The sequence below is a fragment of the Corvus brachyrhynchos genome, unplaced genomic scaffold, assembly GCF_000691975.1.
Source record: "Corvus brachyrhynchos isolate BGI_N302 unplaced genomic scaffold, ASM69197v1 scaffold106, whole genome shotgun sequence".
Classification (NCBI taxonomy): domain Eukaryota; kingdom Metazoa; phylum Chordata; class Aves; order Passeriformes; family Corvidae; genus Corvus; species Corvus brachyrhynchos.
The window spans coordinates 3,025,867-3,044,507 of NW_008238834.1; the positions used below are offsets into that span (position 1 = coordinate 3,025,867).

The 18,641-nt window shown below is 39.8% G+C and overlaps 1 protein-coding gene across 3 annotated transcripts; it reads right to left on the reverse strand.

Annotated features, from left to right (window-relative positions):
- Positions 1-328: 328 nt before the first annotated feature.
- THOC1 (THO complex 1) lies at positions 329-17,745 on the reverse strand. Of its 3 annotated transcripts, XM_017738318.1 has the most exons (21): positions 17,664-17,745; positions 17,496-17,556; positions 16,492-16,558; positions 15,321-15,439; positions 14,591-14,639; positions 13,990-14,085; positions 13,621-13,703; positions 13,074-13,147; positions 12,369-12,477; positions 11,183-11,314; positions 10,669-10,769; positions 9,348-9,414; positions 9,130-9,180; positions 8,409-8,479; positions 7,513-7,536; positions 6,998-7,093; positions 6,639-6,704; positions 4,588-4,671; positions 4,217-4,364; positions 2,742-2,820; positions 329-797 (listed from the first exon to the last, which is right to left on the reverse strand). In XM_017738318.1, exons 5-21 carry the CDS (start codon positions 14,598-14,600, stop codon positions 502-504), a joined length of 1,587 nt encoding a protein of 528 aa, XP_017593807.1. In that variant the 5' UTR covers positions 14,601-14,639; positions 15,321-15,439; positions 16,492-16,558; positions 17,496-17,556; positions 17,664-17,745; the 3' UTR covers positions 329-501. The 3 variants fall into 3 exon arrangements, with proteins under 3 accessions (XP_017593807.1, XP_017593808.1, XP_017593809.1); XM_017738319.1 differs by lacking the exon at positions 7,513-7,536 and having other exon boundaries at positions 17,664-17,744; XM_017738320.1 differs by lacking the exon at positions 2,742-2,820 and having other exon boundaries at positions 679-797.
- Between the last annotated feature and the right edge of the window lie 896 nt (positions 17,746-18,641).

Here is an 18,641-nt window from a genome sequence, read left to right on the forward strand (position 1 = left end):
CTTGGAGTGTCATCACAACCACCCTCTTATTTTACCTCTGCCAGGTAGGTTTTGACAGTCCCCAGCTCCCATCACCCCAAGGGGTGACTCCAAAGTCTTTCACACAGAGTCCTTCCCTGCGCTGAGGGACGTGGCAGAGCCAGTGGCAGTGGGAGAAGCTGCCAATGCTCTGTCCAGTGGGAGCAACCCAAGTTCTGCTGGTGCCAAACGCTCCCACAGCCTGCACCAAAATCTGCTTTGACTCTCCATCCTCCCTTTTATGTTCTACCACCAAAGATGAAGCTTCCTACTTCCAGGCCAGGGTGACTAATCCTCTTCTCAGACAATCTGGACAATCTCACAGTATTATTAAAAAGCTTTGTATCATTTACTGAACATAAAATACCTATCAAAAATCTGTTACCTAGTGACAAAAGTAACAATTATCAATGACAAGCACCAGAAGAGTCACAATTACCAGCACCCCCAGCCCCAAGTCAGTCAGCTGGCATCTGAGGCGAGTTAGCTGCTGCCCTCGGTGTCGTTGGTGAGGCTTTCGGCCAGGTCCCCAAGCCCGGCTTTGCTCAGTGCCGTGATCAGGTTCTCAGGGGTGGCGTGAGCACCCTCCTGATCCTGCCAGGCCACCAGCAGCTGCTTCGCTCTCATCTTCACATCCTCGCTGTCCAGCTCAATCTGCCGTATATCAGATTCCTTCATCTCCAAGTAGGGGGCCAAGGCCTTCCACTGCTCCCCCAGCCTGTTCGCAAAGGACTCGATCTGCTCGCCCGTCATGGCTTTGTCCCGTTGCACCTCTGGACCTGGAGAAAACAGAGGAGGAATCAGTGAAACACAGGGAACATCTCCAGACACTGCAAATTAATCTTCTCTGATCTGCCCCATTTCAAATCTTCTATTTACTGACAGCCTGACTTACACCTTTCCTGTAGCTTTTCAAACCTACTCGAGCTCTGAGAGCAGATTTTTACAGGTGTTTACCTGGGTTTCAAGAGGAATGTCTCTTAATGCCCATAATAAAGAAAATACTGCTTTTTATGTTATCTCCTATTATACTGAGAGAGAAGTGCCAAAGTCTTAAATACATCAGAACTGCCTCCTCCAAATGAAAACAAGGATTTTGACAGGCAGACTATAGTTTTCAACACAAGTCAATTATAACATTAAAATACAGAGTGATCTTTAACACAGTTGTCTTTTGGAATTTTTTAGTCACCTTACTCAAGGTCAACCAAGGTAAAAAAAAAAAACCCAAACCCAGTTTACTTGCCTTTTTTCTCATGCTACTACTAGCAGCAGGACTGTGACAGTAAATGTCATGTTTAGTCAGTACTTTAAGGAATTTTCTGTCATTCTGGCATTGACATAAGAACCATGGAACACTAGGCTCTGCTGAGAAGCCAACTGCTGTAGTGATTACACAGATGGCTTTGCACATTCATAGCTTATCATGGTCTACAATCTATAGCTTATCACCCATGTTTATTTCACAGTTTTAAAGAAGGAAACACCAAAGACTGAATTATGTAGAGAAATTAATAATAATTTTTAATAAAATATCTCACCCTTGTACCACCTGAAAAAACAGCTGGCATGGAGTAGAAGTTTCAACTCTACCCAGTGCTTTTCAGTCACACTCATTTATCTGAACTAAAGTCACGTCGAGGGGAAAGGATAAAAGATGCTGAACAACAAAACAATAAAAGCCCTCAGATCACTTCCCTTATGTCTAAGCACAGCAGACCATGGCTCTGCCATCGTTGCTTTAAGACAAGATTTAAAGAAAGATGTAAATCCCACACAGTGACACCACAAAGGCTGTGTGAATTAGCATTAAGCTGAAGAGAAAAGAACTTCTCTACTATTGCCAAGGAGACTGTGGAGAGGGTCAAGTGCTGGATGGAAAAGGGAGACACGAGAGAGATTCACAGAGGCCCACAGGTGGCCTTCCACTACCAGAAAAAAGCTTTCAACAAAGCTGCCAGAGGTACCCAGTGTTTTGCTTCCATGCCCTGCATATCCCATCTGCCCATGATGGATCCAGGAGCTGGCACACAGAGTTACAACACACAAGGGAGAAGGTGCTGTGAGATGAGGGCATGAATGAGGATGGAAGAGGGCAGATTCACAGACAAAGGAGATGGGAAGGACACCTAGGAGCAGGACATGCCAGGATTAAAGGCAAGAGACAACCAGGAGTGGATTGTGGAGAAAAATGAGTGAGACGATGTTTGTCAGGAATGTTGCTCTTCTCAGCAAGAACCTTTTACCTTTAAAGTATTTTAAATGAAGAGGAAGTAAAGACCTCAGAGTTGGAGTATGTTAATTTTTGAAAGTCCCAAAACTACCACCCTAGGAGGGGCTAGGGGAAAGTGCTTACCCCAGCAATTAAAGGGCGGAGAGAAGAGGAAAGTGGGTGAGGAGCACTCACACAGGTTTTTACACAGCTGGTATTTCAGCCATGAACACCCAGTGTGTATGACACTGGCAACATACACACATAGCAGGAAAGGTGAAAGAGGCTCCTAATGGAAGTGCTAATCCAACAGGTTGGATGCTTTCAGCATTGCAGGCCAGGACTCTGGGAGGTTGCTCCTGGTGCCCCGTGTCCTGTAAAGGCTGCGCTTTTTGATACGAATGCACTGGGGTAAGCAGGACTGATGGCCCTCAGTAGACTATGTTAAAACACAGATTCTGCATTACACATAAGAGAAAAACTGAAAAGACCGAGAACATGCAAGTCTTACTTTCATTGTTTTCCTTTAATAAAGCATCATTATCTTCCTCATCTTCATCTTCACCTGTTTTTATTTCTTCAGAAGGAGGCTACAATGAAAGAACTAAACATCACTGGATGAACTTTGTGTTCAAAGAGAAATTCTATAGCTCTGTGCTTGTCTCTGAAACATGTGTTAGAATGGAAGGCCTGACATGATCCCACATGAGAATTAAAAATCCCCCATAGTCTCCTAAATAACAGTAACAAGTTCTAATAAAACACATTACTAACTAAAAAACCTAATAAAAACATCCACTGACCTCACAGGATTCTTCCTTTTCACAGTAATAACTACTAAGCATTCCATAGTGAGCTTTATCACTTGCTTAAAAAAAATCCCAGCCAATCAACTTTGAGATCACTACTGATGAACATTTTTTTAAAAAAGTCGTTATTATTGTTATTCACTTATTTTATTCCTCACTTGGGAATTCCCCAAAGTTTAGGCACTTTCAGACTTCTGGAAGGTGGCAAACAAATACACAAACAACAAACTTTTCACTCCCTCATTTAGCTACTGATCAGCCAAAAGGTTTCATCTTTTTCTACATTTCAGCCACGGGCCTTATGTACGTATTTTTTTCTTGCGATAGCATTTGGCACATGACAGTAGTACCATCAGGAATATTGCAGACAGCCAGCCATACCTTAATACATTCAACAAATTAAAATACATTTGCCCTCCCCTTATTTTTTCTGAACTTGCTATTAGCATACAGTTAACTCTGATGGCTGGACAAACAAAACAGCCATACATTAAAATCCAACCTTTACACCTCAGTAGTTTCACATTACATACAAGGAAGGTCTCAGTAGAGGAGCAGGGGTTTGTATCTGCAAGACATTGCTGGGTTGTGTGCTAACTCAAAGGTGTAGAAAGTGTCCCTTCCCCACTTGCAGCCTCTCTTACCACTGTGTATAAAGTGATCTGAAAGGCCCCTTCCTGGACTCAAATTTTTACTGTTGACCAAACAAAGGGTTAATGCCTTTGCTCCACAAGGTTTATTCATGTTTTGCATATTTTAGAAGTCAGGGAGCTTATAGAAGAACTCTGGCAAACCTTGCTGTAAAGCTCTGGTAACACTTAGCACAGCACCTTCAGCTGCACATGCTGCCCCTTTTCCTGCCACCCCAGTATATTCATGAGCCATAATTCTGGCTTATACCTTCCATAAAATTGGTCTGATTTTTTTCCCCGGAGTACAAGGCAGGGCTCAACAGTTACTAGGTTAACCAATGTTACTTAGTTTATTGCTACTGGGACCTTCAGAAATTAGACTAATTTAATTTGTAATTTTTACTTTAGTGTACAAACTCTTTTCCTAGCTGGGTTTTTGGGGGGTTTTTTTGCCCCCTCTGTGCCCAGGTACCAAATGGACTGTAGAGAGACAAGCAGAAAGTGAACTAATTCAACATTAATTATTATAGGATAATATTACTTACAGGCAGCTCCTTGGCTAATTTGATTACCATGTTTTCTAGATATTCAGGTAAACTCTTGAATTGTTGGTTTGTTGGCTGGAAGAAGTGGGGACTTCTGCGTGCCAGAAGTCTCAGTGCTCTCCAGCCATAGTTAGAATTGTTCACAGCCCTACAATAAAACACAAGTTTGTTTAGTAAAGTCTGGCATCTATAAAAGCACAGAGAAAGATTTGAGACTTTTAGTAATATAATTCTGTCCAAATTTAAACAGTTTTTGTACATTTCTGGAGTCCTGCACAGATACTAGTAATGCTGAGAACAGTCTGTTTTCTTTAACAAGCCAAACATGAAAGAAATTAAAATCAAGTGAAACACAGCAGAGATGGACATACTTATACTTATTTTCCACCATGTTTTCAGGGTCTGCTTGTTCAATAGCTTCTTCAAAAAATTCCTCCAGTGTTGGCATATATTCCCTAAGAAAATCAAATAAGGACATTAATATGTTTCACAAACTTCTCTAAAATAGACAGCATTTGGTTCCTTCAGACACATCTGAAGCTCATCCACTGAAGACAGAAAAACAAACCCCAAACCAACCCATTCAAATTAAACAATTTTAAATAAGCAAAGAATCTGTTTGATACACATTGCTATAAAATTATTTACTGCGTAACCAGCGGAGCATGCCAGCTGTTGCTAGCACTACCTATTACATACATCTAAACCTCCTGCCATACTAAGAGATGACACCAACATCTGTCAACAGCATCTGCACGGCTCACAAGTGCTCAGGAGTCTAAAATAGTTGTTAGTTTTGTGCCATTTGACAGCATCAGTAAAACATGGCTGTCCCTGCCACCCCCATCTCAGTTCCGTCTGCTCTCGGAACCACTTGTGGCTGGTTCTGAGAGGTACTCAAAGCAGCACAAGAGGAACCCTGACCTAAGAACAGAACAGAAATGAAAATTTCACACCATTGGGACAGTTTGCTGCTGAGAAGACTCTAACCAAGAAACACAGATTGTGTAAGAGTTGTAGGTTACTGAGAGCCAAGACTCTCAGTGGTGCAAAGCAAGCTCAGAATGATCTGTATTTCTCCTACCTAATGCTGACAGAGACACAGCTGCTTCTACAAGGTCTTATCCGTAGTAAAGGGTTGGACAGGGGGTGAGGCACACTGCTCTAAAAACTCACTTCAATTTTGTTATGAAAAAGGCATTTTGCCCAGGGCAGCAATGCCCTGCGCACTATCACTGACTACTGGAAGCAAAGCCAGCACCTTGAAAACCCATCAGAGCCCTGCTAATATTATCCCCAGAACAACCATCTAAAAAGGAGACAGCTAAGGAAGTATTCCCCATTTGAATGGAGATGTGAGGAACCAAAGCAAAAAGCTACAGTCACTTGACCACGTACAATCACAAAGCCTACAATAAAAACTTGGAACTGAATCCAGATCCTATGGGACCTATTTCCTGTTTACCATGGCATGCATTTTCTTCGTTTATCTCCATTTGTTTAGGCCTTTATTTATTAATTTATTTTTATTTAAAGACACTGCAGCACAATACAATCACACACAGGGAATCAAAAGCTTTGGTCCCAAACACAACTCCACCTTCATCCCTTGGCCTAGTAAAGGCAAGTGTCCTTGTCAGAGACCTTCCTGTACATCCCAGCCTCACAAGAAAGGAGGGCGCTTCCTCTGCAAAGCTCTGAACCTCTGGAAAAGCGATTCCTCCATTCAGGATATCTGCACAGGTAGCACCTCACCCCAGGCAACCAGATTCTACAGCCACTACTAGCAGAGTCCTCTTTGGGAACTCTCCCATTCCTTCTCCAAATTTTCTTACTCTGCATCGTGTCTGCACAGAAAAAGGGATTTTGGTATCTGTAACAAACAAAGTTATGTAGCACAGTACATTTTAAGTATTTCCCACAATTGTGCAAGCTGAAGGGACAACCAATAACTGCATTTTTCTGCATCTGTCCCACGAGTAGATACGGTATGTGCTGGAACAACGCCTGGTAGCCAATTTCCTCTTATCTAGCATTGTTCAAAGCACAGGCCTGCTCGAAAATCATAGCCAAGTAGCATGCTAACTTCATCAGAGCCAGACTTGGCAATCTTCCTTCATTATATAAGGTAATTAATTATACAATCATGCTCTATAAAATGGGAGTTTTCATCTGGTTTTCAGCTTAGATTTTACTTTACTAAGCCATGAAAATTACTGACAGCATAAATATTTGAAGAAGTGAGGAAAATTGTAAGGGGATTTCAAGGCAAAGACTTATGCAAACACCTTCTCTCAAGAAGGTGTGAAATGCACACCTCATAAAATCATCTTGTATATTTTCCTGATGCCAATTTGTAACTCTCTAATTAGAGTGCTAATTAGTTACCTTTAGACAAAAGATACACCCATTTTTTACCTACCTACTCTCAGATTTACAGGCTTCCATGTTATCAGGACATAAATTCCAAAGGCGGGTCAGTTCCTCACTGAAAAGAAAAGCATAACCACACATTGTTTATGTTCATCATTCTACAATTCCACACTCATGGAGTGTTTTAAAGGGATCTGTAAAAGATGGTTACAAGGAAAGAAAGCCTACTGCAAGTTTTAAAAGGATGATATATCCTTTGGCAGTTCTTTCCTGGCAGTTCCAAGCTAAGGAAGTTTGAAAATTACTGCATAGAAAAATCAGTGGGAGAAAAAAACCCCAAACACAAAACCCCCCAAACCAACTAAACCAAACTCAGAAACTCTGTAATGGAAAAAGAATCCAACATACTTCCCCATTAGGATTTTTTTGTTGGATCCTTTTCCTAAGAAGTCCTCTGGAGCTGGCCTCTTTCTCACAGGCCTCATTGGCTTAGAATCAGGAGGTCTAAAGAAAAAAAAAAAAGGATGCTCTTTAGTATCAAACCAGTAACATCTCAAGAACAAAAAAAGCCATTTCACCTTCACCTTGAGATGGTGCCAAGTTAAATCATAACAAAAGGACTGAAGGACAGTGAGTCTAAGAGTGGAAGGAGGCAGTGGGGAAGAGGAGAGAGAAGGCAAAGTAAAGATAAGGATTCTGCCAGACACCAAAATTAGTTCACTCAAAAACGTAAAGGTCTACCAGAGTCCCAATAAAAAGAAGGAAGCAAATCACATTTGTGCCAGCAGCACATGTAAGTATGATCTACCCTGCTGCTGGGATCATCTGCTCTATGCTTGCAAGGTCTCTTTCCCCAGCTGCACCTGATTTCACGGGATTAGAGAATGGAGATCCCAGAGCACTGAGGTTAGGGCAAGACCTACCCAAGCTGAAACTCTGGATGAGATCTAAAGGAGACAGAATATTTATAAAAGTCAGATTTCATAATTTTACTTCCCCGCAATCCCCCTGCAACAGTAATTCTCTCTTCTAACAGCTCCCCTCCCTTTTTTTGCAAACAGTTTAAGTCATGGAGAGGTGGCTGCACCTCATCTCTGCAATAAAAGGAAATCTCCGAAGAGATAATGACCCAGATGCTCCTTACCACAAACAGGCTACAGTCTGTGTGTACAATGAAGAAGGGTGGAAGACAAATGTTTGGTAATCCCCTCAAGACAGCCAAGTAGACACATGGACTCAAAGTTCAGGTTTTGCCACTAGTTAGTAACTAATTACATAGGAAACTTTCAGCAGTGAAAGCCACCTAAATGTCATTTCCTTTAAGGTAAGAGATCACCATCAAGTGGCACACTAATAAATTAATTGCATGAGAGAACTGTTACACAAACTCCAGGTATGCTGCTCTGCCAAAGTCATAAAGCCAAAGGCTTCATTAGAGGCAATCCAAAGGGGTATATGGGAAAGTCAGGCACTAACCTCTTCAACCTAGGGTCTGCTGAAAGCAGGAGGGGACAAAACCTGCTCCAGTCTCCTGGACCACTGGATCCTCAGTACCACCAAATGTTCCCCTGAGACAATGAGGAATGCTCTCCTGAGAGCCCACACACCCATAACCAGCTCTTCCCTGACACACTGCAAGCCTTACGACTTTTGGCAGAAATCTAAGAGCCTTCTGCACTCACTGTAGGGACAGGCAACTGCACAGATCTCCAAGCTGTGTGAATGGCTAATGCTCACATGCACCATGGGTACCATATTCTGAAGTGGAACCACCACTTCAAACAAGCAGCAGAAAGCTTCTGTTTCGTAACACAGTTACCTTTCTTTCACAAAGCTGGGGCAGCCCTCATTTTTCCACGAGTTCCAGTTTTCTTCAGTATTTAATATATGCTGTAGAAACACAGAAAGTATTGCATATTATTAGGATCATAAGCACTTTCAGAGTTGACTCCAAAGTTTTAAACTAAGCTATTAAAATTAAGGGGAAAACTTTGTTCTAGGTTGTGTGTTTCAGTCACTATCTTAAAGATCACCAGTATAATCTTAGGCAACTGGTTTAATTTATTAAAAAATAGTGTATCTTCTCTCTTCAAAAACTGTGGGAAAGGCTTTATTTCCCCTGGTATACACAAGAAAATAGATGGAGTCAAACTAAAGGAAAAAAGGAAAGCAAAAAGACAACTTCTTGGGTTTGTATTAATTTCACTTGTATTTTATTTCCATGTCTTTGGGCACAGGACTCCTATCTGCAAAAAGTTTTAAATTTTTTTTGCTTTCCAATAACCCATCTCTCCTGTATGTCCACATGCACATATAGGCATATTTCCATTTCTCCCCAGCACAAGGAAGAAAAGAGTATTAATGAAAACATGGGATAAAATATGACTACAAAATAAAAAGACATTATAAGACCTTTTTTTACTGGGATGAGGTAAAAGCTTTCTCAGATATAACAGCTGTGTTCCAAAAGCTAGTTTAAGCTGAAACTGATTTTTTATATGCTATACAGACTTTGTTCAGGCAGGCATCAAAGTACTTACCTCTACCATTTTTGAGAACCTTTCCCCATCTGGAGGATTTTCTGAAAGAAGCTATGAATGGGAGAAAAGAAAGTGAACTTTTTGCATTATATCTGTAGCAGTAGGGAAAAAAAAAAACTCAGAGAAAATAGTCCTTACTGCTTCAAGGGTGGTTGATACAATATTATATGCTTAATCTTCTTCCATGTAATTTTTATGAAAGTAGATACTGTACCAACCTGATAAACTGCTTTTGTAGTATCTTCAATCCAAAGAGACTGTTCATCTGTTAGAACATAGTTTGAACTGAAATTGAAAAACAAAACAACACATCAAAAAGTGTGCTGAGGACACATAATTTACACTACATGCCTTCTGAGAAGTGTTGGAGGGGATCTAAGGAAAATACTTAGAATGTGAACTGCTCTGGTCCCAGGGACTGACCATTTATTAGTTTGTGGAATTAATGAGATGTGCTTTCAAGGTTTAGATTCACCCAATAGGAAGCCCATTTGTGTGATTCAAGACCACACCTTGATGTTGGACCCAAAACCCAGCAAATGGACACAATGAAAAGATTTACCTCAAGAAATAACCAAGTGTTATACTACACCATTTGTATCTCATGACATCCTTGACCACCAATAAGTGGTCATAATGCATTTTTATGCATTGACATTGAAATGACTCTCACTTCAACAGGACTGAACTGCAGTTCCGAAGACCTGAATTCCATTCCTTCTCTGTCACCAGACTGCCTTGACAAATAATCCGTAGAATTAGGGTAATGATCCTAACCTAGTTTACAAAGTTCTTTGAGAGCTGCTTATAAAAAGCAATATACAGCAGGTGAGAGACAGCTGCCTTGTTAAGGATGTTAATTATTATGTGCACATATGGCCCAGGGCACAAGGAAATGAACAGAGAGATGGGATTTTCTTCAGCATAATGTTAGATACTAGGAACAGATGGGGTTTGGTTCTATCCCATTAATTCATAAAAGCAACAATCACCATTGCTATTTCTTGCCATTTTAGACAGAGTTCTGTAGCACACTAAGAAAAAACAAATCAGTAACCAATGCCACATTGCAGAGTCACTATAGATTCAAAATGATGCCCCACACAAGTACCTTCCACTGGTCTAACCACTTGGTGCTGCCAAGGAGAGTCTCCTTCCCTCTCATGGCTGGCACTCACTGTAAGCAAGTTTTAATGGCCTCTACTTCTCTGAGACCCCACAACTCACCAACTTGGCAGAAAACTTCCTCTGCAAAGATGAGCAGATTGGGTTTTTGCCTGTATAGTAAATGGCACAAGTTTGAGTAAGTCAAATCAACACTAAAGCAAAGGATGGCAAACAGGCAGAGGAACAGAGAAATTAATGAGACCTCTGCTTTCCTGCTGTAAAATAACTTCAGCCACACCCTGTATTTACCAATCCAAGGCTCCAAGTTCCACAAGAACCTCAGAATAAGTAGACAAACTATTTTAAAATATTTTGGTTTATCTCCAAGTTCCTAGTTCTCCATCCCCAAAATACAAAGTATCTTCACACTACCTTTTAAATTTGACTTGTCCCTTTAGATACTGAAACAGTATTAGGTACTGCAACAAGATGTGACGGCGGAAGTTACTGTCACTCAGCTGTAAATCCATCAGCTAAACAACAAAAAAAGCAACAGATCTTTAAATATTTATTCTCTTTTAACTTATCTTTGTAAAGACAACATTACAAATGAAATCAAATAAACAAACGGCAGCTTTACTGAAGACTCTTATTCCAGAAGTAGAAACTCCCGTGTCATTAATTAACAGAGGCAATCCACAAAAAATAAAATACAAAAAAGAATGAAATAGAAAAAGGAATAGAATAAATGTATCTAAATAAATTGGCCAAACAGTGTAACTGGGTACCAGAGTCTCCATCTGTGGAGTCTCGATGTGTGGAGACATTCAAAGCCCAACTGGACATAGTGCTAATCTCCAGTTTAGAGCTTTGAGGGAGGCTGAACCAGACACAGGTTCCTTCCAACCTCAAGTAGCCAAGGATTACAAGACGGGAAATCACATACCTTTTCACTAGTTAGGAACTTTGCAAAATATACATGTTCTCCTCCTGTTTTTAGTTCTTCCAACTTTTTTCGGGAAGCCTGAGTGTCATCCAGTTTATAACTTTTGAAAACAGCCAAAACCTCTTCTGAGTACTATAAAACAGTTATTTAGCACGTGAAAACAATACTGAACCTTTGTAGTTAGAGAACTACACTAGACTTAAAGCCAAGCAAGTAAAATAATTTGTAAATTTGCTATCAGCCCATTGAAACAACCCATTTGTTACCAATGTGTACAACACAAATGAAGTGAAAGCACTATCATGTCAGAACACCTAATCATATGGAATATTTAAAGTATGCTAAGAAAAAGAACGTTTTGGGTTGTAAATAGTGCTTTGTTGTTGAGACATCATGAAGAAAAAAGGTTCACATGATGACAGTGCTACACTGAAAAATTTCACCTGAAAGACTTAAGTCTGGCCTTGATCAGTTTCTGAACTGCACCCGGGTGTTTTTTTTTTTTTGACCCCACTAGTAGACCTCATTAATTACATTTATATTTGGATGTCTGAGCAGATGTCACCTCTTATTACCAGAACACAGAGAACAAAGATGAAAAAAAAAAACTAGACTTCTTTGAATTAAATAAATACTGAGTGACAAATTGTGAAGAAACAGTAGCTTAGCAATAAATCATCTTCAATATTCATACTAACCAAAACTGAAACAGCTGGCTGAAGGGGACATTCAAGTCATAGTTTCTATAAAGAGATTTGCTTCATTAGAAACCAACAATCTTTAGGATCCCACTGGGATCAATACGACTATTCAAAAATAAGAGCTAGGACTAGATAGAGCTACTTATCTTCTCTGGGTACAAAAAACCCACTCAAACCTACAAGTTCTGCTTTTTGCAGCTGTTAAGCCACAAAAAAGTTATTTCTGGCACTGTCGCAACATATGAAGTATTTCTGATACTGACTTACACAAGCTGTATTAGGGGGCTTACTGTACATCTGAACACAACATGTTTGTTTACTGCAAAAGGCTCACTTTAGAAAACAGCAAAATGCATTTCCTCCTGCACTATCACCTTCCAGCAGCCTGAGCCTTTGAACTGTTCCATGCTTATGCAGTCACTGCTACTTGTGTAAACAATGACCTTTACTTAGGCTGAATAGTTGAAAGCACGAACTCAGATTACCTTAAGGAAAGTTTTCCATGACACCTTCTCGTAGCACTGCACAGGATTTCTAAAATAATCTTGAAGTGACCAGAATTTTCTATACAGGTTATAATCTATTGGAATGGAACTGTGGAAAAAATAATGAAAAAAAACCATACTGAAAAGCAGCATTCAAGTTCACTCAGGAATGTACAATCCCAGAAAATATAATTCATTTTGGAAGTAAATTAATGAGTCAGTAGAGAACCCTCACAGACAAATCTGTAACTCAGAATTTGTCCTTGTAAGAGTTTTTCATTCGGTCTATTGTTACTTTCTCACCACAAAAGCAAAAACAGTACGTAAAAGGGATCTTAGGAGTTTTCAGTATCTGGGAAACAAAGAGGACCACAACTTTTTCTCCTAAAGCATACACTCAAAATCCCTGAATACATCTTATCACAACAAGTTTTGTGAAGGGAATTTGGAAAACTGTCAAAACCAGACTGGTTCTCAGCAAGGGTATGTAATTTTTTCAAATCTGTACATTTCTGTCTTCCAGGCAACTCCACTTGAACAGTTAAGGCACTGTCAGGAGTCTTCACCAAGGAGATACATCTTATCTTCAGAGGGCAGGAGATGAGGAGAATTTGGACCACAACATTTAAGGATATTTCCCAAATAGCTTTTTTCCTTTCACTTTACAAAGCTTTGCTTCAGCTTTTAAAGTTTCTGTAAGCTCACCAACTTGTTGGTGCTTCATCATCTCCCATTTCACCTTCTTCTACATCCATTCCTTCTTCCCTCTCCTCGGTGTGCTAAATAGGAAAAAAATATTTAAAATTTATACAAATGCCACTACAGTTTGCATAGGGTTCTCACAGTGTTCTTTACTACAAACATTCAATTACATATTAGATCAGAAAGCTTAAGCTGGTAACTCAAAACATCTCTGAAGTATTATTACTGTCAAATGTGCAACAAATTCGTGTCTTAACGCACTGGTAGCCTCACTTCTCCTAAAAAAAGCTGAAGAGACGGCTCTGTTCTCTGCACACTGTGGGGAAAACTTCGCAGTGAGTGACAGTGCTTATTCCTCACAATCAAACCAATCCTTTTCCCCTCAGAGTGCACAGTTCAATGTTCCAGATAACACGCCTATTCCCAAAACTACAGCTTGGTCTGGCAGAGGAACAACCAAATGATGAACCTACAGTCCCAAACACTTCTTGTGCAAACAATCTAACATGTTTACTGCAGAATCAGTGAAAAATGACATAGGAATTTTCACCTTCTGTCCCAGAGTGCTCTCATGTTCATTGGTATTGAACACAGTGACATTTTCCAGGTTAAACTGACTCTGTAGGTTAAGCCCTGTGAAAAACAAAGGGTAAGTTTTAGAAGTTGTGAAGTTCCCAAGTCTGTTCATTCAGTCAGCTGTTTATGAAATGTTGGTACTCAATTCTCAGAGCATTCAAAACTTATGTTTGAAATCAAAGCAAATAAAAGTCACTTACAACATCGAGGACAGACACAAGAACTAGGATACAAGTGCAAAGTGATTTGGTCCAACTGGACTTGGTCTGCAACCACCAGAAACTTACAAGGTTCAGCTTATTTAGTCTCAATGTTAAGTGTGATGAAATGCAAAAAATCTCACCTGACTTTTCTGAAAGTGGAAATAACCGAGCCAAGAAGAGCTGAATTCTTCCACAAAAGACTGTGTTTTGTGACTTAGATAATCTTCTTAAGAGGTCTAGATATCATAAAAAGTACAGAATATTAGTATTTGTCCCTCTTTTCCTTTCTCATGTAATAGAATTCAAGACTTGCTAATTACACGACTTACAGAGCTAACGAAAGGAAGCTCATATTTGTAAATTTAAATGCCAGTGACTTCCTCTGATCAGACATATTTCTTCCAAATGCATTCTTACAATTCTTCTAATACCTTCAACACCAATAAAAAATAAGTTTGAATGAATCCTACTAAAATACAGCCTCTGATATGAGCCTTGTCATTGCTGAGGAATGATATTCTTCCATAATGATCTCCACTGATGAACAGAATTCCCTGAGGTCTGTACGTCTTTTACATAAATAAGCAAGACTCATGAATTTCTATCTGCTGAGAGATGCACCTTTTAACTTTTTAATTTATTGAACACATCTGAATTTAAATCAAGTTATTAAACTCACTTTCATTTGCTGAGATAAGTTCTTTAAAACTGCTCCCCCCTCCCCGAAAAACTACCACTCACCATTGCACATGCGTAGCAAGTAATTTTTCCCTGCAGAGTAAAATGTGTTCTGAAACAGAGTAAAGGCATTTAGAACATTAAGAGATAATAAAACCTTCTTGAGCAGATTTAATCCAGCCACAAGGTATGAGTAAGTATGAGTCAATCCTACAGGTAACTCGAAATTTGAGTCTTCTCTTACATAACAGGCAGGTTTCACGCAAAAGAAGATAAAACAAGCAATCCCACAAATTCCAACAAAGCACAAAACACATTTAAATCCAGCCTTCATAGAGAAAAACGTATGTCAGTGAACAGTAAGAACAGCATCCACTTTTTTTTCTGAATACACTAATTTTTACAGTAATTTCCTTTATTATTTCATTTATGATTTATATAAATAAGCAAAGAGCACTCACAAAAGATTTACAGTGTTCACAATACTGGTGATTTGAAAGCAGGAGAAAGAAATTGGTAGAATTAATTGAATTAATGACAAAGAACAGTTTGCGAATATATCAGGGGTTGCAATGTTATCTGAAACAGAACAGCTTGAGTTAATGACTATAGGAGGAAGTTCTGGTTAGAAAATCCAGGTTAGGAAAACACTGAGACAGAAGAATGCTTTTTGGGTGCTATCTCTGGGGTTCCTGACACGTCAGCTACAAGACAGTTAAATTCTCTTCATAAAAATGGTTCATGTAGACAAAAGCTTTGGCAAAACTATGCAATGTTTCGCAAAAATACCCACCGATTTCCACGTAGCAACATTTTTCTCCACAAAAGTGAAAATTTTGTCACACTGATCCAAAGGTAGGCAATCCAGAACATCCCCCAAAAGCACAAAAGGAGTTGATGCAGTGCAGATACCTGTGAGGAACAGGGAATCTTTTATTCAACAAATTTGAACTGAAATATAAAGAAAAAAAAAGATGCGTTGAACTTGCGGGACATTTCATTAAAAAAAAAAAAATAAGAGAAAAGTTTTTATTCCTAAGAAAGCTTGGACTAAAATGGGAACTTTCATTGAAGATATTTCTACACGTACTCAAATGAGACCTGCAAAAGCTTTGCACTAACATAAAACAAGTACTAAAAAATTGCCTGCTCTAATGACCTCAAACAAAGCCTCAAACGATGCTGCATCTTTCTGCAGAACGCAAGTGAACCCTTTCAGACTTCTAAACCCACAGTTAGTCACACTACACACACCCATGAAGCCCGACAGCCTTTCCAAGCACCACTAAAACTGCTCCAAGGCCATCCATCCATGATCTGTAGGTAGTGCCTGCATTCCTCATATCACACAGTTCTTGCTATTCTACAGCTCACAAAACATACATGTAGTTGACCTATACTTACTAAAACAAACAATTTTTGATGAATAATGTGAACAAATAAACAAAAGGAAGGGCTCAAAGGTCACTTCAGAAGAGACCAGCACACTGATTTCTGACATAAAAAACTGTTACAGGAACAGATTCAAGTATCCGAAAAACAGCCATGTACTGACAAGGAGATGAGCACAAATATCCAGGAAATGTCACTTCTGACTCGGCCAAGTCATTTGACATCTCTGCCTCAGTGGTCTCATCTCTGAAATTATGCTGGGAAACTTCTAATCATTTTAGAGTGCTGGACAAAGCAGAAAATGCTAATCATGCTGGAACGAAACCCATGCATCTCTATTAAAAAGAAGAAAAAAAATTCAAAATTCCAATACAAATGTCACATATATAACCGAATTTAATTATATTATACTTAATTTCTCTTCTAAAAGAAACCCAAGCCTACTTACCACTAGCATAAGAGTCACATATCACCAAAGGTAACTGCTGCAGGTGACTTACAGAAATCAAGATCTTAAAATTCCCTTGAATGGTCCCTAAAACTTCCAATAGATTTGAAAGAGAGATGCTCACCTTCTGTGACTCCATTAATAGCAAGAGAAATAATTGCCAGGAGATTTTCACATGGAGCTTTGTTTATCTAAACAGAGAAAACAGTGTTGAAATTCTCTAGTCTGACCTAAATGTATCTAACAAAACTAATTTTTTTGTTTACGAGTAAGCATATTTAAAACAAATATTGACATTCAACTTTCCAAAACAATCTATGAAATTTGACCTATCAGCTAACTATAATAAGTTTTTAATGAGTGTGAAACCTTCCTTGACTGCTTCCAGCCACTAAAGACCCAAATACTGGGAGAGTCATTTACCGCTGAAAATTAATACCCCACGTTCAGACTTCATTCAAGTATTATTTGACGGTAACATTATTTGACTCCTTACATCATTCTTTTCAGCTGACAAGGCAGCTTTGTTACAAATACATATTAGTATTGCTACATATTAGTAACAAATCACAAAATAGTTTTGATCTGAAGAGGCCATAAAGATCTCCCAGTACAAACCCCCCTGCCATGGGCAAGGACACCTTTCACTAGACCAAGTTGCTCAAAGCCCCATCCAGCCTGACCTCGATCACTTCCAGGGATGGGGCGTCCACAGCATCTTGGGGCAACCTGTTCCAGCGCCTCACCACTCTCCCAGTGAAGAATTTCTTTCTGACACCTACTCTAAACCTACCCTTTCCACCCACTCTTAAAGTACAGTTAAAGAACAATGCACATTTATGAATTAGAATTTTAAGATGTAGCAGACTTTCATATGCATTACAAAGAACTGCTGGAAGAGGCTCAGTCAACAGCTCCCACCATAGTGTGACACCTGTAAAGTACAAAATTCTACCAATCTCCTTGAATCATCTGTATTTAATCTCACTTACCTATTATATAGTTCCTGTTTTTAATAAACAATGTTTTCTTACACTAAAGTAAGTTGCTGTTACATTAATATACTAGCCTGCAAATAGAAATTTGAGGTTCAACAAGAGATAACCTTCAGCAGTTTAAAGTACTTACTATTTCTTCTTCTACAACAACTCTAAAAGCTTGATCCAAGGTACACTTCTTTTCATTTTCACTGCAAATGCAAACATTCCACCTTAGTTAGTAACAACACTCAGGCACAAGATTACTAAAAGTTATCTGAATAGGCACTTTTTAAAAAACCAAGTGGCCCTTACTTACCTCCCAGGAACCTGGTTAAATGCATTCAACAGCGGCTTGATGCTTTTGTTAATCAGAGCCTCTCTGGTGGATGTCTACCAAAATGCAAAGAAAAAAAAAGCTACAACACCAGTACAAAACTAAAAGGATCTTCCTATTCCTCTGACAGTGGACAGAAATACTAAGGAAGCTTTCTACCACGCACCATGTGTTAGTTTACAGAGAGAACTTTGGAACAAGAAGGGCAAATAACAAGCACCTAGCAAATTAGACACCTGAGCTAGTAGAGCATCACACCTCAAACCCGGGCTAACAGTGTGGTGAAAACAGCATTTCTAAGGGATACACAGAGGAACACGCTGTTGTGACCAACACTGCAGCTATCGTCTCACGTGCCACACTCACAGCTTCAGGTGGTTATGGTGGTTTGGGATACAAATCGCAGAATATTCTGAGTTGGAAGGGACCCACAAGGATCATCGAGTCCAACTCCTGGCCCTGCACGGACAGCCCTAAGAATCACATCATGTGCCTGAGAGCCTCTCTGTCTTCAAGGGAGTTAACAGATCCTCCCAATTTCGTATCACCTTCAAAGTTGCATAAGATCCCTGCAAGTCCTGCACCTTTAGGAAGGTGTTGAAAAGCACTTCTTAGCACTTCCTGCTAAGAAGATGGTCTAAAAATTACTATTTCCTGTTACGAAATCGATCTAATGGATCGAGTGCTTGTGCCTCGACCACTTCTGTGCAAATCCCACCCTCTTGTCTGACAGCCTGGGTCGCAAACGACAGGATCCAGAGGCCTGCGTACACAAGCAGGCCTCATGCTCCGGCAAAGGAAAAGCATCCCTCAGCAAAGGCGGCAAGTGCAATACACTCAGACGTTTTGCTGCGGGGGGCACGCCATACCTTCATTGTCTTTTACATTAATTTTCGCTAACCTGACGGCTGATCCTCCCCTTGGCAGAGCCGTCGCGCAGCCCGCCCTCACTCCCGCACC

Coding starts and splice junctions, on each gene's coding strand:
- THOC1 (XM_017738318.1), bottom strand. Junction 11,315..12,368: donor CATGGAAAACTTTCCTTAAG/GTAATCTGAGTT, acceptor ACTGTTTTATAG/TACTCAGAAGAGGTTTTGGC. Junction 7,537..8,408: donor CCCAGCTTTGTGAAAGAAAG/GTAACTGTGTTA, acceptor TGTCTCCTTTAG/ATCTCATCCAGAGTTTCAGC.